At 36.5% G+C, this 24324-nt stretch overlaps 1 protein-coding gene across 8 annotated transcripts in view; it reads right to left on the bottom strand.

Moving 5' to 3' along the window:
* SPATA1 (spermatogenesis associated 1) overlaps positions 1-24324 on the bottom strand; it is a 72031-nt gene that overhangs the window by 10631 nt on the left and 37076 nt on the right. For 7 of the 8 annotated variants that reach the window (XM_072648871.1, XM_072648876.1, XM_072648875.1 and 4 more), the window contains 4 exons: positions 21678-21780; positions 20776-20836; positions 5158-5266; positions 4493-4618 (listed from right to left, as the gene is read on the bottom strand). In XM_072648871.1, coding sequence (XP_072504972.1) covers positions 4493-4618; positions 5158-5266; positions 20776-20836; positions 21678-21780 — 399 coding nt within the window. The remainder of the gene's footprint in view (positions 1-4492; positions 4619-5157; positions 5267-20775; positions 20837-21677; positions 21781-24324) is intronic. The other variant, XM_072648872.1, reaches the window with a different exon arrangement.

Below are 24324 nucleotides of genomic sequence, written 5' to 3'. Positions count from 1 at the left end.
AAAATGATAATCATATTAAGAGTTCTTTTATACTGTTTCTTTTTCACAAGATAGTTTGAGGTCATTATCTATTTTGTCCCGTGAAAGTAAAAGATGCACTATCCCATTCCAGGAGGTTTTCCATTAGAGTTCATCATGGCCAACTGTATTAGTCAATGAATTATCTTTTTGGGAGCTAGATCTTCAACCTTGTTGATGGTCTATTTTTGTGAAGTTAACTGATTCAGCACCACAGTTTATCTAAGAAACTTGTTAAAAGTCTGTGTTAAAAACTCTGTTAAAAGTCTACCACTATGATGAGTATTTGGGGTGGAGTGTTCCAGTTTATCAGGGTATAAACACTATTGAAGTGGATAGATATTCTTATTTCCAAGATGCTGTTGTATTTTCTTTTTTTCCTGTTTGTCTTCCATTTATTTTCTCACCAACATTTAGTCATTGGAATCCCAGAAATCATGCTTTATGTGGTTGTTATACCTGGACAACTATTTGTGAAGGAATTGTTGTTTCAATGTATGATAAGAATTGACCTTGGAATCAGCAAGGCATGAGTTCACCTCCTTCTGTGATCATGGAAAATTTACTTAACCTCTCTCAGAGAGACTGTAAGGCACAGAAGAGTTGCCAGTCTACACCAGCAGAGGGAATTTGCACATTAGGAGTTCCAAAGAAATCACAGTCCCAGTCATAGACCCTACTTACCTGACCCCCCCCCCCATTTTTAAAATATAGTTTCATTTTTTTATAACCTTTGTGAAGCTGTAAGAGGGAGCTATATTATTCACATTTTACAGAAAGCAAAAATGTTATAAAACATAACTTGCTTAAAGTCACATAACTATTTAGGAATTTGGAACCAGATCTCAAATGTTCTGTGAACTGAAATACATGAAGTGGTCTACTGAAAAAATAGGTTTAGACCATCTTACACCATCTACCACAATAATCTCCAAATGGATATTTGACATATATAAAAAGTCACTATACATATATATATGCATTTACATGTACATATGTATATATAAATATATATGTTATAAAGAGAGAGAAAGAAAGAAGGTAAGTTCCAAAACTATGACTAAAGAAAGTATTCTTAAATAAACATGGGATGGTGGTAAAGAAAATAGAAAAGACAATTTTGATTACATAAAATTGAAGTCTTGTGGGAACACAATACAACTAGAATTTTTAAAAAGTCAGTTAATTGGGAAAAATCAAACAGTAGTTATCTCTGATGAAGTTCTGATACTATATATGTGTGTCCTTGATACAAATACATGTAAAACAAAAGCTACTCCCCCAAAAATAAGTGGTCAAAGGATATCAGTTTACAAAGGAAGAAATGCAAGCTATCCATAGGAAAAAAAAAAAAGGAAAAATGGCTCCAAATTATGACTAGGGAACAATGAAAAGTCTCAGATTTCTCCTCACAACCACCAGATTGGCAAAAATGACAAAAGATGAAAATGTCAAATTTTGGAGGGGCTTTGCGATGAGAGGTGTACTAATTTAGTGTGGATTGAGCTGTGAGTTGTTCAAACAGTTCGGAATTCTATCTGAAGAGTCACTAATTGTAGCATAACCTTTAAACCACCAAAACTCCTGGCAGGCCTGTACTCTAAAGAGTCAAAGATATAGGCAAAGAGTCTGTATGTATAAAAACTAAGTGACACTTTTCTGTGGTAGCAAAGCATTAGAAGCAAAGTAGATGCCCATTCAACTAAGTGATGGCCAGAACAAATGGTGATAAGTGAAAGTGATCCAACATCACTGTGCTATAAGCGATGATATGTGAAAAATCCAGAGAAATTTGGGAAGATCTGCATGAACTGATGCAGATTTAAGTTAATAGCACCAGAAGAACACAATAATGTAGAAGAAAACCAACCTGACAGACTTCAGAGCTCTAATCAATGCAGTAACCAATTCTGGCTTCAGAAAAGTTAGGTAAGGTAGATCTCCTACTTACTAACAAGAACTAGAAGAATGTATTAAAGGTACAGAATGAGTCCTGTATTTTCAGACATGGGGAATGCAATGATTTGATTTGACTATACTGTATTTGTTATGAGGATGGGTGGACAATACTGAGGTAGGAAATGTGAGGCAGAGGGAAACTGAGAGAAAAAAAACCAAGAGAATAAAGCAAAAAAAAGTTAAAAGGGAAGAAGCAATGCCCTTTTTTTACTACCTTGTTAAATTTAACATACACTTTTTAAAATGAACTATAGAGGGCAGATGTTTTATAGCTTCACATACAATCCTTCCCTCACTACCTCTTGTTTGTGTATTTGAATGTTTCTGCTTGTAGATGGTTAAGTTCATAATAAAAGTCGACAAGGAGTTCTACATTCTTTCCACTAGATCTTTAGTGACTTAAAACTGTTAAATTTCTATGTGAAAATATAAATCCTAAAAAAAATCATCTTCCTAACCTGAGTTGATATTTATTGAATAGCCTTTTCTTTTTAATGTGATAGAATGACAGATTTATAGAATTCTAGAGCCAGAAAGGACCCTAGAGATTATCCACTACGCTCATCATAGGTTAGGCAAATAAGACCCCTAAGGTAAAATGATTTGCCCAATGTCATAAAACTGACAAAAGTGGTAAAGCAAAGCTATGAATACAATTCAGTAAATGTTTTGGGGTTTTTTGGTGGATACAATGTGCAGGGGTATTGTGATAGACACTGGGGCTATAAAGAAGACATTTACAATTCCTACCCTCAGGAAACTTAATTCCTGGTGTCTAGACACCAGTCCCATGCAGCTGGTGGCAGTGGATAGAACACTGGACTTAGAACCAGGAAGAACTGAGTTTGAATTCAGCCTCAGACACTTATTAGCTGTGTGACCTCTGTTTGCCTCAGTTCCCTGAACTATAAAAAGTAGAAATTGATGCCACCTACCTCCTAGGGTTGTTGGCAGGATCAAATACATAATAGCTGCAAAGCACTAAGTGCTAAATCAATGTTAGCTACATATATGTGTGTACATACATACATGCATATATATACATGAGCGTGTATAAGACAGCTTTATTTCAAAGAGGAATTTTCAAAGAATTTCAGATCTGGAAAGGTTCTCAGTAGCTAAGTCATTCAATCCATATCTGAAAGAATCCCCATTAAAAAATACTTGATAAGGGCTCATCTCATATTTTCTTGAGGAATGCAATTATGGTGGGGGTTAGGAAAACCTTCCATTTGACAAGGCAGTCCAGTCCACTTTGGGATTATTGTTCTAGTGGTTAGGCCCTCTAAATCAGCCTCTTTCATATTCATTTCTAATCCCTCTTCCATAGGACAGCTCATCAATTATTTGAAAACATCTCTTCATAGTCTTTTCCCAGTGTCATGAATTGGAGGTCATTCTAATTGTCCCTCTCTGAATATTCTCCAGCTTATTAACATCCTTTCAATACCGTGGTGTCCAGAACTCAACGAAGTTCAGGGTGATCTGACCAGGACAGAGCACAGGGTCCTCCTTATTCCTGAAAGCCATGCCTCTCGATTTAGTCAAGCAATGGATCACCTTTTGGGGCTTTGATACCCCAGTGTTGATCATGTTGTTCTTGCAGCTCATTAAAACACCCAGATCTTTTTTTTTTTTTAACAACAAACTATCTGACCATGGTAGAAGACACCATCTTCTACCAATAAAGTTAATTTTTTGAACCCAAGGGTGAGATTTTATATTTATCCTTATGACATTTCACATTCTGAGATTCTGCCCAATGACCTAGCCTGTCAAGTTATGTTTGGATTCTAATTGTGTCTTTCAGGGTGTTAGTGTGCTCACTGATGGGTGTCATCTTCGCCTTTGACAGGGATGCTGTCTATGCAACTGTGTCTAAATCACTGATAAAAAAACGTCAAATGGCAGAGACCTTGGTCTCACAGATCCCTGGGGTATAAGATTAGAGGCATTCTTGCCTAAGGTCACACTGAAAACAACGTTGCTGACTTAACTTCATGCAATAGAGAACACAAGATCAATGACTCCTAAAGCAGTTCACCGACTTCTTGAGGAAAATTACATTTTCAGGGCATTAGATTTTTGCATGTCACTTCCTGGTGATCTCTACAATATCCCCATATAACAGGTTTTTCATACTTTTAAAAATAGGATGAAGGATTACATCTAAACATTTATCACTAGTTTGTGTGTTGAATCTGGATTCATATACCATTACTATGTGACATTATTTAATTTGATTCTGTATTATCTGTTGGAAGATCACTCATAGAATGATATGAGTGATATGATATGATAAAATATGACTCATATTTTATATTAGACCCCTGTAGAACAGCTGATGGGGATAGAGGGGTACTTCTAAACTCCATTAGGTACAACTGTTTTAATCTTGTACCAAATGTTATAATACTAAAAACAATGAAACACTAATTATAATTTTATATTTATTTTAACAGTGCAAGCCTTAAATATTTTGTTTATATGGATATAATATATCTAATAAATATACCACGATATCTTTTCATTTTGCTTTGTTCAAATAAAACTTTGACTCTTTTCAACAGTTCTTCTCTCGTCTCTTCCAAATGACATCTTTCTTCCTTTACTTGCTTCATTTGTTGCATAATCTTGAATCCTATGAAAGTGTAAACCACATTCGTAAATACCTGGAAGCTAAAGGAGAGCAAAGTCTTCCACAATGAGATAAACAAACCATCCCTTGACAGTTATTTTCTTTATGACTGTACAGTATTTATCTTACCTCCAAGGCAAATGCTGTATCTCAGGTTCTGAGCATGGTATACAGGAAATAATACATAAAGGGAAGGTGAGAACCATCCAAATGAAATACATTTGCATTCATAGTATTTAGAAAACATATATCCTGAGAGCACTTTCTAATTCGCTTCTTTAAAATGTATGTATGTACATACAAATGCAACTACATATTAGATGCTATGTTTCACTGGTGAAGTGGCCATGCTTACATTTTTAGAGTGAGTTACTTTAATAAATCTTGGGTGGGGGGTGGAAAATATCAGACTTTAAGTAAGGAAAACCAGATTTTAACACCTATTTTTAATGTAGCAACTTCAGAAACTAGTAATTAACAGTTCATTTCTTTGAGTTTCATTTCTTAGAGTCACCTACAGGATGGGATCTCACAGTACTTACTATCATTTTGTAACACAGAAGATTCAAGTATTCCTGGAGCAAAAGCAAGGACTGGTAGTGAAGGAGGAGCAGAAGGACCTGGTGGCTTGTCATGATCTTCATCACCTGACTGTAACCAAACAGAATGCACAGGAGGGATCCTTTTTGAAATATATGTCAATAAAAAAATTACTCATTAACAAATTACCCAAGTTGCTATTCAGATGCAAAATATTTGTAACATTGCCCAACTTCAGTCATGTTAAGTAGTTATTTTGGTGCAGACCTAAGCACAAGTATGGGCAATGCCAGACAGCATCCCAGAACACTTGTGATCCACTTGGATTTCAGAGCATGTACTTGAAGAAAAAAAGATGTTTTAAATACACAGATTTAAGTTGAGTTCTGTGATAGTCAGGAGCCTCTTTGTGGTGGTAAATGAAACAGTATGTTCTGGGGCATCAGGGGGACCTCACAAAGTTCTGATACAGGTAAAGCATCACAGAGGAGACAAAACAGACAGACACTACATTGCATGTGCGCCCCGCAAGAACCTGCTTCTAACCACTTCCTCGCTGCAGTTGGTCATATCTAAAAATGTTGTCAGAGGTGGGAACACAGTCCATAAACATTCAAAATGAATGTTTTTTTCTCTTAGATTCTTACACAAAGCAAATTCCCTGAAGTCAGCTGCCTTACTTCAAAATTACAGAATCAAAGAAACTTTAGAAAGGTTGACATTTGCTATTATTATAAGGAATTAAAAATAAACCATGTTTGCAAATATCCCCCAAAATTGCCCGTTTCTGCAAACATTCCCCCAGATAAGTTGCCTCATTAGATAATGTGTATTAACCGATGACTGTACCAATTAATTTTATGCATTGATTTTTTAATGAGCTTGACAAACATTACCTCACACGGCAATTTACACATATAAAGAACAAAAAAAGGAACATGTAACCAAACCATGAATCTCTTTTTCATATAGTTTATAATTTGTAAGCACATAACAAATCAAAACTCAGCAGTTCTAATACTACCCTTGTCTTGGCTTGACTTTGCCTCCCCTGAACCTCCTCCAGCTACACCAATTTGCTAATTGACAGTTTAAGTAAATGTACTTTCAAAAACACCTTCCTTTTTGCAATAATTTACGGAGCAGAAGAAAACCATTTGAATTCATTCTCCTGGCCATCCACTCCCTGGTAGAGTGAGTGATGTGTACCATGAACTACTTCACACCATCCATGTTACCAAAAGGAGCAAGAGAAGCATGGACTGGAAGAGAATTTGTATTCCTTTGCTTTCAAACAATGTCAAGATTGAAATGAATGCCTTCTTTATCATTAAAACACCCCTATGTAGTAATGAAGTAGAAAAGAAGACTAGAAGGAAAATTTGTAACAGAGAACTTAGATGATCTTTTCAAAGTCATATGGATTTTTGTACCAAGGGTTAAAAAGGAACCCATGGGTGCTAATCTCCAATCTATTGTATAATCTAGTTATTCCATTATAGTCCCTGATACATATACTTCCTTTAGCTAAAATTGTTCAAGACCATGATGCTTTAGGTAAGTGAATTGTCCAAATAAATGAGACTTACTTTTATCATTATTATTATTAATTCTTGTTTGGATTTTGATGGAATCTTTCTCAAATATATTACACATTTCCATGCCTTTGGCATAAAGAATATTGAACACAATTTAACCTCTTCTTGAATATCTAGTCATCATTAGGAAAATTATTATACTATGTTATATCATAAAAGTATGACTCTGTATCAAAGAAAATCACTAGAGGCTATTAAAATGAGATAGATGGTTTAGATTGCCCTTTCATGGAACTATCTCAAACAACTTTTTCACTACTTGTGGATTCTTCTATCACTTACATTATTATCAACAATCTTTCAGTATCTGGGCCACCTGCCTTCTCTCAGATCCTACCCCTGCTTTGTGAATTCTAATTTGCTATACATTGTAATTAGGGAAGAGCTGAAGACTTCCAGGAGAATTCATACAAACAAGCATTTTAAGTCAATGATTTTTAACTCCATGTCAAATCTTAACATCTTTCAACTTTTTCTGAGTTTACAGGTTCTGAGTTTACAGGTTTGTTCTAGAGGATAAATATTGCCAAAAATCTGAGTGCTCGGTAAGTGGAACAATGCTGTATTTGTCAACACAGTGAAGTCTGCAGTCATTTTAGGGGCATATATACAGGTGATGCAGAGAACATGTCAGACAAGATGACTACTGCCCACTTCTGGTAACTCATGTGGGTGCAGGTGATACTGCTGGAAGGAGCCCAGAAAACATTGTTAATGTAGTCTTGGAGAAGAAATTGAAGACTGAAAGATTGTAAAGATGCACATGGTGTACTCATATTGGATAATAAATAATAAATGCTTCCTTAATATATTTGTTTTTTTTTAAAGCCCCTGGAAGAGAGAGGGAGATTTGGGAAATGTACAGTTGGTATTTGAAAATGGAATTTGATTTCTGGAACATAAGTTCAAATACAGAAATAACAGGATCCTGTAAAGAAATGGAATGCACCTAAGAAGGACTGTTACCAATGTAAATACATGTCTTGGAGCCTTGTATATCTAGCAAAAAGGTCTAAACTGAAAAGAAAATAAAAAGGAGAAAACTTCCCTAGTAGATTCTCCAAGCTCAAGTGTCTTCAATTTGGGAGGAGAGGTCGCAAAAAGTTTATAGAAAGGATAGGAGGGATTCAATAGACTAAAATTCTACAAGGGGAGTCAAACTAGAGGGAAAGGGAAGCTCTCAAGAATGATATTCTGAAGATATAAAGAAAAAATTCCCCTGAGGAGGAAGAAGGAGGGCAAACCTACTTAACTCCTGTTTTTCTTCTATTTTTCCTCTACTAAAGATAATCATCTTTTGAATGAAAAAAAAACAAAAGTGGGTACAAAATAGTTTACAAACAATCAAGATGCATTTATTAAGCATCTATCACATGCCAGTCACTCTACTAAGCTCTGGGATACAAAAACAAAATGGATAGTTTCTTCCCTCAAGGAACTAACTTACAATCTACTGGGGGAGACATGTCCACATATATACCAAATAAATGTTCAAATGTATACACAGTAATTGAGGAGGAAAGGCAGGCCCAGTTGGGATAAATATTAGAGATATGTAGAAAGTGGCCATGAGGTGACTTTTAAAGAAAAGTAAGGTCTAAATAGGACAGGGTGACATTAGAGTGCATCAAGGGTACTGGGAACAGTTTCCTGGGGAGCTAGAAGATAGGTTGTGTGTGAAGAATGGCCAAAGGTTAGTCTTGATGGATAGGAGAATGAAGGAGAGGATGTATGAGAAGGTCTCTGTATGGCTCAAAGTGCCAAGCAGAGGAGTTGTACTTGATCCCAAGAGTTGGTGGGGGCCACCGCAGTTTGCTGAGTGACAACACTGTAGTTTATTGGGTAGCTGAGTGTCAAGTTCAGATGCATACTTAAGGAAAATTACTTAAGCTGAGTGTCAAGTTCAGATGCATACTTAAGGAAAATTACTTAAGCAGTTCAGGACTGGATTGTAAAGAGGGAGAGACCAAAGGAAGGGAGACATATTAGGACATAATTAAAGGGGTAGTAAGATATTACTTAACTTACCTGAGTTGTAATTACCTAGTCTGGATGAACTAAAATAACACACCAACTCTCAAAGCCAAACCTGTCCCCCTTGGTGGAAGGGTTGGGGTGGAAGGAGATGACAAAGCAGAGGAGTGACGGACAGGGTGATACACAACAGAGACCTTTTGTGGGCCCAAAGACTGCTACAGTAGTTGTGAAAGACTGCCCAGAATCCTGAAACATGGGTGAACTGAGCTCTGGGCAAAATAACTGACTGACTGGGACAGCACTTCAGGCAACGTGATGTAACTGCTCTCAAAAGTCACAGAAACAGTCCTGGCAACTTAGGGTTGCAGACTAGCCCTCATCAGAGCCCCTGTGACAATCTGCTCCACATGGAGAATAGTGCAGTATGCTCCTTCAGGTTCTCCTACCACAAGGAAAGACAGACCAAAACACACCAGAGGTAGCAACACTCCACCTGCTGGACACCACAAGTGAACACAAAGTGGACAGAAGGTTTGAACCCTTTTATCATGTCAGTCCTCTATCATAACATACCTGGAACGGGATCTTACCAGCTGTTGGCAAGGGCTTTGTACTACTTTTTGCAAGTCAGACAATAACATATTGTAGACCAATGTAGGGCAATCCTAAGAATTAACTTCATTCAAAAACCCAGATTAAGTTAAATAAGAGCTGAAATTGAACAGTTATTAAAATCTGAAGAGGAAAAAGTTGAGGAACCTAATGCCATTGAAAAATTTCTCTTAACACAGACTCCAGAAACTCTAATAATGGAATGGCTGACAAATATAACACTCATGATTGAAATGATTTTCAAGAGGAGATGGGCATACTGAGGCTGAAATTTCCTCTTTGAGTTTTATAGAATGAATCCAACTAATAGATGAACTATACCAGAACAGAATAATTTTAAAAGATGGTTTTTGCTATAATCATCATGAATGAACTCATTCTCCCACAATATTTGACAAAAACATTTCATGACCTGCACACAACAGATATGCAGCAGCTGTTGTCATAGTAAGAACCATAAGAAGAAAGGTGAAGCTTTCAAGGAATACTCCTAAAGACAGGTACCAAACACCACCATGGCAGGAGAGGCTTGAGAAAGCTATTGAAGACCTGTGGAAAGATATTGGAAAGACTGAATCAATATCTACCTGTTATACACAACAGACAACTTGAATGCCATATTGCCCAATTCATGGCAACCAAAAATGTGGAACAGAATTCAGAAAACAAAGAAGCTCTAGATTCCCCTAACTAGATTGAAAGCAAAAGCCAAAAAAGGTCAGGCAATACAAATAGAGCAAAGAATAAATTAAATAATTTAAATTAAATGAAGACTGAGAAAAGGACCTAGGATTTGACAGTATATAGATCACTGGAAACTTTGGAGAAAGTGATTTAAATTGAGTGATAATTTCATAAGCCAGATTACAAAGGATTGAGAAGAAAGTGAGTGGAGAGGAAGTGGGGGCAACGAGCATAGATAATTTGTAGGATATTTTGCCTTGTGATGGTAGGGGAGAGAAAAAGAGAGAGACAGAGACAGAGACAGAGACAGACAGAGACAGAGACAGACAGACAGAGAGAAAGAGAGAGACAGAGAGAGAGAGAGAGAACAACTGTGAAGGGTTTAGCCTTGCTGAGAAGAAAGGCTACTTTTTCAGAGACTGAAATAAAGGAATAGAGAATGGGGGGGGGGGTGATGTTAAGAATTTTTTGAGGTGACAAGTAGCAGAGAGGAGGGAACCTGCAATAAATGGTCTCTTTTTTCTTAATAATGAGGTCTCTGGCCAAAAGGGTTAGGTAAGGATCATAGGATCACAGAAATAGAACTTGAAGGTGACCTAGTCTAACACCATCATTTTTATAGTTAAGGAAATTAAGGCCTAGACACCTCATATGACTTACACAATGTCACACAAGCAGCAAATGACGGAGGTAGGTTAGTCTTCAAAAGAGGGGAGGTTGGCCAAAGCCTATGCAGAAATTTCAACAAAAAGTTGACTAGAAAGCAGTGAAAGGATTGCCTTCTGGTACTACGTACACTTGGGATTAGGTCACACATGTTTGTAGTGAACCTAGTCAGTGCTAAGGTGTGATGACCTCCCATGCTGTTCAGCAGCACTGGGAGTTGGACTAGAGGAAGCAGATGATGGTAGCAATTCTGGTTTGTGTTTTGGTAAGTCATGAATATTTACGGACAAGGGGCAGGGGGTAAGAGTAGAGAAAAGTACAACATTAAACCATTTAGCCACAGAGTGAAGCTTGGGAAGGGACCAAAGCAAGTGCCAGAACAAGGATGACAACCTGGGAAAGAACAGAGGAGTGAGGCAGGCCCTGGAAGTCATGGTGAAAATGAAAGACCAGTTTAGGATGAGTGAAGCATAAGGGAAGATGAAGTGATGAAGGATTTACAGAATAACTAGAAGACAACAAATGAGAAGAATATTGTACAATGAAAACACTTTGTTATTATGAGCAACAGTCCTGGCCCCTGAGAAGAGAAAGTACGCTTCCCTTGTGTTGATAGTGAAGAGTGGTGCACGCACTTTAAGGTGCAGTCGCTAGGGGCTGTTTTTTTTAAATTGAGCTGTATTTTTTGGTTACAAGCAGGGGATTATGAAGAGTAAGGACTGGGAGAGATATATCTGAAAAGAATTGTGATATTTTAAAATGAATCAATAAAAACTTATTTTTATTTTTTTAAAAATCATAGAAAACAGAATTACTGTTAGATCAGATCCCAGTATTCAAAAGAGAGGAGATAATGGAGACTGTAAATTATAGGCCAGTGCACTTAACTTGGAAACCTGGAAACACTATAAAATGTATTATGAAAGGCATGCTTAGTTGTCATTGAGAAGAGGAAGCCATGATCACAAAGAGGTGACATAGTTTTGTTAAGAAAAGAGTATTCCAGGGCAGAGCCAAGATGGTAGAGCGAAAGCAGGGATTCACGTGAGCTCTCCAACAGACTTCTTCAGATACCTCTAAAGAGTGAATCTGAATAAATTTTAAAGTGGCAGAATTCATAAAGAGACAGTGTGGCAGTTTTCCAACTCAGGACAACCTTCAATGGTTGACAGGAGGGGGTCTGTTGCACTGGGTTGGGAGAAGAGCACAGTCTAGCATGCAGGCTCCACCAGCATAGACCTGATCATAGATAGTCTGGAGCAGATCTCAGAGGACTGAATCACTGGCATCAATGGTGACTCCCAGACTTCTCAGTGCAGGAAGGAGGGTTTGATGGAGCAGCAGCTACTCCTGGGGCTATCAATCAGCCCACAGACCAAACATTTGAAAGTCACCTATTTAAGCTTCCAGGATCCAAGATGGCGGAGTAAACAGTAAGTTATTCTTACTCTCCCTTCACCTTGAAAACCCAGAGAATATTGCCCCAAGAAAAATCCTGGAATTGTGGAGCAAGCAGAAAGACAGAGTATGGCAGTCTTTTAGCTCTAGCTCCAGAGGTTAGAAGGATTAACAGGAAATCTCCCTCTTGCTGTGGCTGAAGGGGACAAGTACAGGACTGGAGGCATCCTAGGCTAGCAGCAGGCCCCACCTCAGTGGACCAGTAGGAAATATGGGGCAACACCAGGCACACACTGCCTCCAGCTCAGCACCATATAAAATATCAGACCACTACAACATACAACTACAAGCACCTGCCCTAGAACAGAAAACTGGTAACCAGGCCCCTACTCCCAGCACAGGAAGTCAAAATGGAGAAAGAAAATTATAGACCAATTTCTCTAATGAATATAGATGCAAAAATTTTAAATAAAACATTAGCAAAAAGATTACAGCAACTTATCTCAAGAATAATTCACTTTTGATCAGGTAGGATTTATACCAGGAAGGCAAGGCTGGTTCAACATTAGGAAAACTATCAGCATTACTAATCACATCAACAACAAAACTAACAGAAACCACATGACTATCTCAATAGATGCAGAAAAAACTTTTGACAAAATACAAAACCCATTCCTATTAAAAACACTAGAGAGCATAGGAATAAATGGAATCTTCCTTAAAATGACAAGTAACATCTACCTAAAACCATCAGTAAGCATTATATGTAATGAAGATAAGCTAGATGAATTTCCAGTGAGATCAGAGGTGAAACAAGGATGTCCATTATCACCATTGTTATTCAATATGGTACTAGAAATGTTATCTTTGGCAATAAGAGAAGAAAAAGAAACTGAAGGAATTAGAATATGCAAAGAAGAAACTAAGTTATCACATTTTGCAGATGATATGATGATATGCTTAGAGAATCCGAGAGAATCAAGTTAAAAAAAAACTTCCTGAAATAATAAACAACTTTGGCAAAGTTGAAGGATATAAAAAAACCCACATAAATCCTCAACATTTCCATATATTACTAACAAAGCCCAACAGCAGGAGAAAGAAAGAGAAGTTCCATTTAAAGTTACTGTAGACATTATAAAATATGTGGGAGTCTACCTGCCAAAACAAACCCAGAGACTATATGAACACAAGTACAAAACACTTTTCACACAAATAAAGTCAGATCTAAATAATTGGAAAAACATTAGTTGCTCATGGGTAGGCTGAGTTAGTATAATAATAAAGACAATTCTAACTAAATGAATTTATTTATTCAGTGCTATACCAATCAAACTACTAAAAATTATTTTATAGACCTAGAAAAAATAATATCAAAATCCATCAGGAAGAATAAAAGGTCCAGAATATCAAGGGAATGAAAAGAAATGCTAGGGAAGGTGGCCTAGACATACCAGATTTTAAATTGTATTATAAAGAAGCTATCATCAAAACCACTTAGTACTGGCTAAGAAATAGAGAGGTAGATCAGTGGAATAGGTTAGGTACACAAGACTCAGAAGTCAGTGATTATAATAATCTACTGTTTGGTAAACCCAAAGACTCCAGCTTCTGGGATAAGAACTCACTATCTGAGAAAAACTGATGGGAAAACTGGAAGATAGTATGGCAGAAACTGGGCATAGACCCATGCCTGACATCGTATATCAAAATAAAGTTCAAATGGATACATGATTTAGATATAAAGGCTGACACCATAAACAAATTAGGGGAGCAGGAAATAGTTTGTCAGATTTATGAAGAACGGAGGAATTTATTATCAAATGAGATAAAGAGCATTATGAAATGCAAAATGGATAATTTTAATCACATTAAATTGAAAAGATTTTGTACAAACAAAGCCAATGCAACCAAGAGTAGGAGAAAAGCAGAAAACTGGGAAAGAATTTTTACAACTAGTGTCTCTGACAAAGGTCTCATTTCTAGAGTATATAGAGAACTGAGACAAAATTACAAGAATACAAGTCATTCCCTAACTGATAAATGGTCAAAGGAAATAAACAGGCAGTTTTTAGAGAAAGAAATTAAAGCTACCTATATGCATATGAAAAATGCACTAGATTAGAAAGATGCAAATCAAAACAACTCTAAGGTACTACATCACACCTCTCAGATTGGCTAACATGATAAAACAGGAAAATGATAAATGTTGGAGAAGATGTGAGAGAGTTGGAACAGTAATTCATTGTTGTTGGAACTGTGAGCTGATCCAGCCATTCTGGAGAGTAATTTGGAACTATGCTTAAAAGGGCTATAAAAATGTGTATACCCTTTGATCCAGCAATGCCACTTTTAGGGCTGCATTCCAAAAAGATCATAAAAATGGGAAAAGGACTCACATGTACAAAAATATTTACAGCAGCTCTCTTTGTGGTGGCCAAGAACTGGAAATTGAGGGGATGCCCATCAATTGGAGAATGGATAAATAAATTGTGGTATATGAATGCAATGGAATGCTGTTATGCTATAAGAAATGATGAACAAGAAGACTTCAGAAATACAGGGAAAGATTAATATGAACTGATGCTGAGTGAAGTGAGCAGAATCAGGAGAACATTATACACAGTGACAACCACAGTCTGCGGTGGCTGATTTTGTTAGACTTAGCCCTTCTCAGCAATGCAAGCACCTAAAAGAATTCCAAAGGACTCATGATGGAAAATGCCATCCACATCCAGAGAAAGAACTATGGAATCTGAATGCAGAGCGAAGCAGGCTATTTTCTTTTTCGTTTTGTTTTTTCTTTCTAATTGTTTCTCCCATTCATTATAATTCTTCTATATAACACAACTAATGTGAAAATATGTTTAATAGCAATGCATATGTAGAGACTATATCAGATTGCAGGCCATCTTGGGGAGGGATGGGGAGAGAGGGGAAAAAAATTAAAACTTCTGGAAATAAATGTTGAAAACTAAAAATAAATAAATTAACTAAAAAAGGGGGTATCCCAGATTGGCCTCATTTCCTTTTTTGACAGGACTACCAGAATGGTAGATTAAAGGAATACCACAGAAATAATTAATCAAGATTTCAGTGAAGGATATGATAAAGTCTCTCACACTATTTTTGTAGAAGAGATTGAGAGGTGTGAGCTAATAATAATGATGATGCCTGTTATTTATATAGTACCTTAAGGTTTTCAGAGCACTTTACCTATGTACCTACTGCCCTATGAAGTAGATACTATTACTACACCTATTTTATGGATGAAGAAACTAATGAGGAAACTTGATGATGCGTACATATCTAAGGGATTGTTGATATGATAGACCAAAAAAAGCTAAATGCAATTTTAGGTTACAAGAAAAACAGTTTCCAGGATTGCTAAGGAGGAGATATTCCACTGTACTTTACTACAGCTAACCCACATGTGGCATATTTTCTTCTGTTTTAGGCATGATATTTTGGGAAGGAGATTAACAAGACGAGCACACAGATAAGGGCAAAGGGTGGCCAAGAACTATAAGATCATGATGTATGCAAATCAACTGAAGAACGTGGGAGCGTTCAGATTAAAGAGTTAAAGATTTACAGGGCACATTAATATCTCTCTTGGGTATCTGAAAGGCAGTCACGTGGGTGGGGTATCAAACCTGTCCTGCTCCATCTCAGAGAACAGATACAGGGGCAGTGTGTGGAAGATAAAAAGAGGAAAACATAAAAAGAAGATACTCCCCAAAAGGTGGAATGGGGTCCCCTAGAAAATGCTAGGTTCTCTCTTCCTGGAGGCCCTCCATCAAAGACACTACGAAGAGAGGATTCCCGACCTTTCTGTCCTGGTCCATCTGCTATAAATGGTGCTAGAAGGCCTCTGACGTCCCTGCCACCTCTGAGGTTCTATGAAAGGCATCATTTCCTCCCTCCCTTATTCACTTTCATATGTCTGTGAGAAATCTGTTTAGCATTATGCAAATAATCACAAACATAGACAATATAATGAATACTAGATGAGTAATGTAAATTAATGTTTATTAAAAGTTATCTGGCAACTAAGTTTGTTTTAAAATAACCACTGATTAAATAAACTATGCCCTCCTATTCAGAATGAATGAGTCATTAGATTTAGGAATAGTAATTATAAAAGATATAGAGGTTCTACTAGCTGTAGAGAAAATGCATTTTTATACAGCACTTTACATAGAACATCTCACTCATAGCAATCCTGTGAGGCAGGTAGATCTCTCTCCATGCTGTCATAAAATATATGTCCATTCAAAAAATTTACTGACTATCACTTAGTTTAAAAGCGACAGACTGATCCAGAGCTTGTCACAGTACTTGGCACAAAGGTGGATTAATACTGACTGACTCCAAGCTTAAGGTATAACTTGGTCACTTTTTGGAAGCATGTCAAATTTGGTCAAAATCAGTCAACCAAAAGTTATAATACAATAAAAAATGTAAATTTCTAAGTAGAGGAGTAGAAACAGAAAATTCAGTTTTTAAATGTTGTTTTTGTTAAGCTAATTATATCTATGAAAACAATAAACTAAGGGTATGGAATAAAGCTAAAATTAAGAGTTAATCCAAAAAAAAAACCCTCTTCATAACATGACTGGCATCAATCAACAAGCATTTATTAAGTGCTTACTATTGTATGTGCCAGATACTGGATTAAATGACAGCTATTTTTTTAAAAAAATAGAAAAATAGTTCACACCCTCATGGGGCTGATTGCCTAGGGGTAGAGACATGTACCTAAAATGGTTTATATTGTGATAACAAACCCCTTATTGACTAAGAGTAAACCATCCTCATCCTCAAATCTTATTTCCCATTTTCATCCTCATCTAACATCTCTATCCATTTAATGCTCCACTAGAAACCTGTCCTTCCTTCCTCTGTGCCCTCTGGGACTCCTGTTCTGTAATTAACAAATTTCTATTCAATTTAGACCCTTTTTTCTCATGCTTCTCCCATTTTCTGATACTCACAAAAATCTTCCCAACTGACAATGGCTCCCAGACTCTTCTTCTAGTGATAGCTGTACCTGACTCACTAGTCCTAGAAGAAGAGTTGAAATACTCCCCATTGTCACTTCTAGCTTCTCCTTCTGATGGCATCACTCAGTAATTTCCCTTCCTCTGAGGTTCACTTTATCCAAATTGTCCACCCAGTCCAGACCCTGGTAGCTATTATCAATCAGTTCTCAAGATATTCTTCTTCCTTTCTCATAGGGTTTACTAGTTCTGACTCAGAGTCTCCTTTTCTGACCCAACACTTGCTCCTATATTATGGGACTTCAACATTAGATAGATAGATAGATAGATAGATAGATAGATAGATAGATAGATAGATAGACAGACAGATAGACAGATGATAGATAGATAATTTCCTCAAATATCCTAACCTTCCAATTTCTCATCGCATATGATATCTATTCCATTTCAGAAGGTTATATCCTTGATCTTACCATCACTGACAAGTGTTACAATGCCTTGACCAAGATCTCTGAAATTCTTTTACCAAAACTTCTCATCCTATCTTTCCCTAAGCTTTGAATCTTATAAGTCCATTTTTTATCCTCTCTGACTCCCAAGCCCTCCAATCCTCAGCCCTTACCATGCCATTACAACAGCACTGAATGAACTCTTGACCCCTGAGTCAAGCAGTTCAACTTTACACTATCCTTGTTCCTTCATCCTAGCCTTGCTCATGTTTTGCCAAATCCAAATTTTGTTGATTGATTAATTGGTCTGTTTTCTCCACTCCCACATATGTGCTGCTGAATGAAGCTAAAGGAAATCATGAAAGGGTATTGGTCATTACATATTTATGGTAACTAATAACTGGGTCCTCACTGTAGCAAGGTAATCCTTTTAACCGTCCCTTAATTAATTCTTTATCCCAATCACCAAAGACTATTCCAAATTTTCTCTACTCTCAGGAACCTTAAATTATCCTCTTTAGGGTTGAAAACTTTACCTCATATTTTAGCAAGAAAGGTGAGAACATTCTCCGTGAGCTTCCTGTTCTCCCCTTCTCATCACATAAACTCCTTCATATTATCCCACACTATCTCCACTTTTAGTCTCCTTTTTCAAAAAATAAAAATAAAAAGATGGTACTCACCTTAAGTCTTTTGTACTCTAATCTCTAGCCTATTGCTTTGCCATCATCTCCCCATCTTTGATCTCTTGCTAACTAATGGTTCCTTCCCCATCACCTACAAACATACCCAAATCTCCTTCATCCTAAAAAAGAGCTCACTAGATTCTGTCATTATCGTTACCTATCATCCTGTATCTCTGAACTTGAAAAAAATGTCTAAACGCTTTCCCTCCACTTGCTATCCTCTCACTCTCTTCCCAGCCCTTTTCAGTCTAACTATTCCAACCTCACTATTCACCTGAAATTACTCTCTCCAAAGTTGCCAAGGAGCTATTAATGGCTTTTCCTCAGTCCCTAGCCTTCTTGACTTCTTTGTAGAATTGGAAGGTGACCATCTTCTTCTCTTTGATGACACTCATCTTTCTTGATTCTCCTCTTGCTTTCTGCTCCTTCTCAGTCTTCTTTGTTGGACCATCATCCATTGCCCTCCCCTTCATCTAGGAGTGTACCTGAAGGCTTTCTTTTCACTTTGTACTCTCTCTCTTTCTCTCTCACTCACGCATCAGCTCCCATGGCTTTAATAATCATTTCTGTACAGATACTCCTACATCTATCTACCCAGCTCTTGTTTCTCTCCTGATTTCTAGTTCCCTATCTCCAATGGACTATTGAGCATTTTGAACTAAATATCCCATAGATATCTCAAACTCAATATGCCCCAAACAAAACTAATTTCTTTTCCCCCAAAATACTCCCCTCTTTCTAACTTGTTTCTGTAGAAACCAATGGCCTTCCATTCATTCAGGTTCACAGCCTAAACTCCTCAGTCTGACTCACCTCACATATTCAATCAGTTGCCAAGTCTCACATTTTCTGTCCACAATATCTTACGTGGCCTACTGTCTCCAGATACTACCCTAATTTAAGCCCTTATTAGTTCTTGCCTAGACTATTGCAATATCTTCCTCAGTGGTCTCCCTGCCTCTGATCATTCCTTACTCCTATCTAGTCCCCATATAGCTCCCAAATGATGTTTCTAAAATATAGATAATTCTGACCATGGCACCCCTCTGTGAATTCCACTGGGTCCCTATGAACCTCTAGGATGAACTGTCGTTTTATCATGATCTTTGGTTTGACATTTAAAACTCTTCACAACCTCACTCCTTCTTACCTGTCTAGTCTCATGATGCCATCACTAACCATCTCTGGGTCTGGGAATACTGGATGTCCTTTAAGTCTTAGTCTGAGTCCTTCCTTTTCCATGAAGCCTTTCCTGACCCCTCTAAACTTTGGTGCTCCCCACACCAGGTTACTTTGTGATTGGTTCACAAATGGTTTGTGTACACCTATAGATGTGCAGGTTGTCTCCCTGTCATAATGTAGACTCTTCAAGGGCCTAGACCATTTTACTTCTATTTCTGTATCCTCAGGACCTTGCAAAGCACTTGGCATTCAGCAAGCATTTAGTAAGAGGCCTGCTTATTGATGTCATAGGGCAAGCCATGTTGTCTGAGTACAGGGTCATTTCTAGAAACAGGCTCCCTCTTTACTCCTAGGCACAGGCTACACAACACACTGATGATGTAAGCCTCCACGTGGGGGTGGTCAGAACTGTACACTGTCTCACTTGGTAGACTTCTCAGGGTTAGTTTCTTATGTTGTTTTTAAATAAAATACAGTATAAGGTCCCTACTGATGCAAAAGATAGAGTAAAATGATCTATTTTATTATCAGAAACTTGGCTAGAAGATGGCATGTAGTAAAGACAAAGGTATTTGTAGATGCCTTCCTTGTCAAACACTATTAGTGCATTCTCTTCCCTCCCTCCTTCTCATCCCCAACTCTAAATGAAATAAACCATCCCGATCACCCACCCACAGGTTAGACAGAGAGGGCACCTGCCTCTTTCCCTGCTTGGTATTACAGAGGGGCTGAGCCTTAGGAAGCATATTCTCTCCTAAGTGACAAGATTGTACAAACTGGAGATGATGTAGGTCAATTATTTCATAAATTTTAAAGAACTTTATAAATGTCAGCTAATGGGGTTATGACTGCCTCTCTGACTTGAGTCTGTAGTCCTCCCTTGCACCAGGCCACAGCCCACCTATAAAAATACTTACATGAAGCAGCAGCCTTGCCTCCCCTTTCTTCATCGCTATCACTCTGGTCCTAGGGCCATGAAAAATCAAGACTTTTTTTTAACCTCACCAGAACCTGGCAGACTTTGTTGAAAGGAAATGTATCCTTCTTTTTATTAATGGTGATAATATTATATGGAATTCTTGGTAGCCACAAAACCTGACAGCCCAAAGAAAGTGAACTGAGGATAAGACTGGTGTGAAAAGATCATTCAAAAGGGATTTGGTAAGAATGGCTTTTACTTCTTGCTTTTCAATAGTGCGTGTTATATACTCCCAAATGCAGAAGAGAGAATTCAGTTAATATTAATGATAGTGAAATTAGAAGTGTTTTATTCATAGAAACAGAAATTTTAATCTGCAATGCTACATGAATTTTAACATAATCATCTAAATAACCTGTCATATTTTAAAAAGTATTAAATTGTACCGGATCTCCCTTTCTTCTATTGGCATCAGTGATCTTGTCTCCATTTTCCCACAGGAATTGGCTGAAGGAAGTAACATACATTTGGAAAGACTTGTCAAAAAGTGGTTTATGAATGTCTTTTTAATGTTTAAAAACCTGTTTTTTTAATAATTTTCAGGAAATATTTATGTATAATACAAATAAACAGATTTTTGTTCATAAAATGATGCATTTCTTACTCATGATCAACACCATAATATCATATGACACTTATACAGCATTTTAAAGCTCACACAGGACTTTAATACATTATCTCACATTATATTCAGTGTTAACAGTCCAAAGTAAAGTCAAAATTAAAATAGGTATTATATTATAGGTAATCCTAGATATGTATTAATGGACACAACATGAAAAGAACAATGAACAATTTTAGAAATCAGGCTTTTAATCATGATTCTACTGTTAAGGATGATCATCGAAGCACCTTTGCCTTGAATGTAAATGACAATGTATGAAGGTGTTGCCTCAACCTTGGAAATCTGAGTTTTCTGTTTTGTTTTGTTCTTTAAATCAAGGGATGCTAAGTATTCTACTGAAGGATGAGATGAATTCAAACAAAGAAGTAAAATTGAAAAGTATAAACAGATCCTTAATGAATTTACTAACTATTCCTCCTAACTAAAGAAACTTTTCTGTTATCAGGCTAACCCTTGTGACATGGGAAAATCAGAGCAGAAATATTGTCCCTTATTATGAAGGTTAACAATGAATCAGTATGAAGGTAAGTCTCACAAAAGTGTATCTAAAAGGCTTTTTTTCTCTCACGTTTGTCTTAGTTAGAATCTCTTAAAACAGTATTCTTTATTTCTCTTGGATTAGTTACTGTTATAAAATTTATAATTAAAATGGATGACAATTACCTTTTTTTGTTTTGTCCATGTACAATACGTTTATCCTCTAATGCTTCTAGAAATCCATACTTTCTTGCTGGGTATTTTTTAGTCTTGTTGTCTTTTAGGCTGACTTTTTTTCCCCCAAAGTTCATACCAACCAATGTTGATTTTTCAGTCACATGAAATAAAATTAAGAATAATTAGAATTTATTCAATACATCTTTGCCTGTATCTCACTCATATATATATATACCTACCATAACCCTGTCCAACCTGTGCACAAAGTATGCTTTCAGAGTATATCATATCAGAGGTATTCTCACATATGCTTTTACTCTTTTCACTTGAACAGAATTCCTACATACTGGAAGGCTACAAAACTTCACTTTAAAGCATTAACATTTTAAAAGGCTCCATTAAGGCCTACTTTAAGGCTTCATAGAGGAGAAATGACTGTGGGTTTTTTTTAAAGGCCAGACCAATGAAGGAAAAACTTAAGAAGGTTTTAGCCAAGTAGGAAAGATTTCAAAGATGACAGACGAAATGCACATGGGTCTATCTGTGTATCTTGTCTAGGGATGAGCTCATCTGATGGTAGAAAAGTTCATCTCCACATGATGATAGCCACCAAAAAAAAAAAAAAATGAAACATTGCCCCTGTCAACATAATAAAATATATAAAAGCAAAGGTAGCTGTTTCTGCAAAGATGAGAGACTAGCAGGAAAAGAAGCTGGAAAACTAAGAATCATAAAGTTCTTAGACCATCTACAAACATTATTGTCACCAGTGGCAATTTCAATGTGTGACCTCTGTCTAACTATCAATAAAATAATGCAATTTGTAATTATGCAAAGAAAGGGACTTAAATGCCCCCAAAATTAATTCAGATACTTCCAAGGAGATCTTTGAGAAAATAGAGAGGCTCTGTAGACACCAAAATATTTACAGCAAAAATCTGGGAAATCATCCTCAGAGCTACCCTCAGCCATAGAACCAACAAAAAGCCCAAGAAAAAACCTTTGACATTAAAAATAAATAGATATAGTTTGGCCTCCAAAATTAAAAATGATTGGGTGTTATGTTAAAAATGTTTACATCATATAACTATAACTTTAGGAGCAACCAAATCACATCCATCTTGATATGCTAGCTACAAGTGAAGCAAAAATATGTAAAGAAGCTAAGTGTAAGAATATAAATATAAGAATGGCTCACAAGTTCTTGCAGAGGCAAATGAAGGAACCATGGCACTGGTTTAGGGTTACCAGGTGTATACAGAGTACTGAACTTGAAGTCAGGAGAACCAGTTTCATCAACTATAAAATTATGAGTGGAGTAATATTTATATGCCTTTCCTCATACGGGAAAGGGCTTATGAAGAAAGACTTTGGTAAACCCTGAAGTTCTGTATAAATCTGAGTCATTATTGCGCACCTGGAGACAAACACAAACAACTTTTCATGGGACACATGCTTTTCTTGCTTTTACTGAGTATCTGATGTAGCCTCAGGCTATAATGAAGATAGTTTCAGTTTATGTACCAACATTAATTGTAGAGGAAAGGTTTTCACATCATCCTCCAAATAAGTAAGCATATACTTTAATAGTGTAAAACAAATGTGAAATTTGGCTCAGGGAAGACAGTCAAAGCCATGTTGGAAAAAATTATTTGATATAAAAGAAGTCAAAGAGTAGTCCACTCATAAGACTCCCAACTAAACATCGTGACTATTTTTTCAAGAAGAGACTTGGAATATGTTGGATGCAGTGAACATTTAATGATCTTTGAAAAACCGATCATTTTCCAACAGAGAGGAAGTGATTCATTATAGACATTCATTATAGACATAGCAATCATTTCAGAATCAGCCTCCACCATGAGCGCAATCAGCTCACCAGCTGGTTAGGACAAAGGAAAAGTGAACACCAAATTAAAAGAAAGGATAAAGATGAAAAAATACTATGTATGATTATATAAATTTTAACTCAACCTGTTTTTAAAAGTTGACAAGCAGGCAAAAATAAAGATAGTGATTTCTTAGAGAAATGTACCAATATAAAAATTGCTACAAAGAAAATGATGAAAAAGTTCAGAAATCACCACAGCCAGCAAATACTCGGTAGCCACAGACGGCACTGGTTTAAAGTACAGGCTCAATTGCAGAATACTACAAGGAGTGTGCCAGAAGTGAAGTCAAAATAATAAAGTAAAATATGACCAGAGGAAAATCACAGCAAACCCTCCCCAAAGAAAGATATAGAAGAAGCAACTGATCAAAACTACAGTTGTATGCTAAGAAAAATGAGAATTTAAAATTCAGAAGATTATTTCTAAAAGTTTAAAATATCCAGATTAATAGAACACACAAAAGAACTTCAATGATCCAGTTGCAGAAAAAAGGAAATTGAATTAGCTAAAAAGAAACTATCAAAGGAAAAATCTCTGGTTTAGATGAATCTACAGGAGAATTCTATCAAACTTTTAAAAATAATTAATACAAATACCATGTGAATTATTTTCAAAATTGAGAGAGTATTCTACCAAACTCTTTTTATCAAACAAATATAGTCATAATTCCTAAAACAAGGAAGTGTAAAGCAAAAAAGAATTATTATTAATATCAATTCAAAAGTTTTTAAATATAATTCTAGCAAAAAGACTACAGAAATTTA

The sequence above is a fragment of the Notamacropus eugenii genome, chromosome 2, assembly GCF_028372415.1.
Source record: "Notamacropus eugenii isolate mMacEug1 chromosome 2, mMacEug1.pri_v2, whole genome shotgun sequence".
Classification (NCBI taxonomy): domain Eukaryota; kingdom Metazoa; phylum Chordata; class Mammalia; order Diprotodontia; family Macropodidae; genus Notamacropus; species Notamacropus eugenii.
The sequence above is the reverse complement of the archived record's forward strand: the minus strand, read 5'-3'. Positions and strand labels throughout refer to the sequence as shown.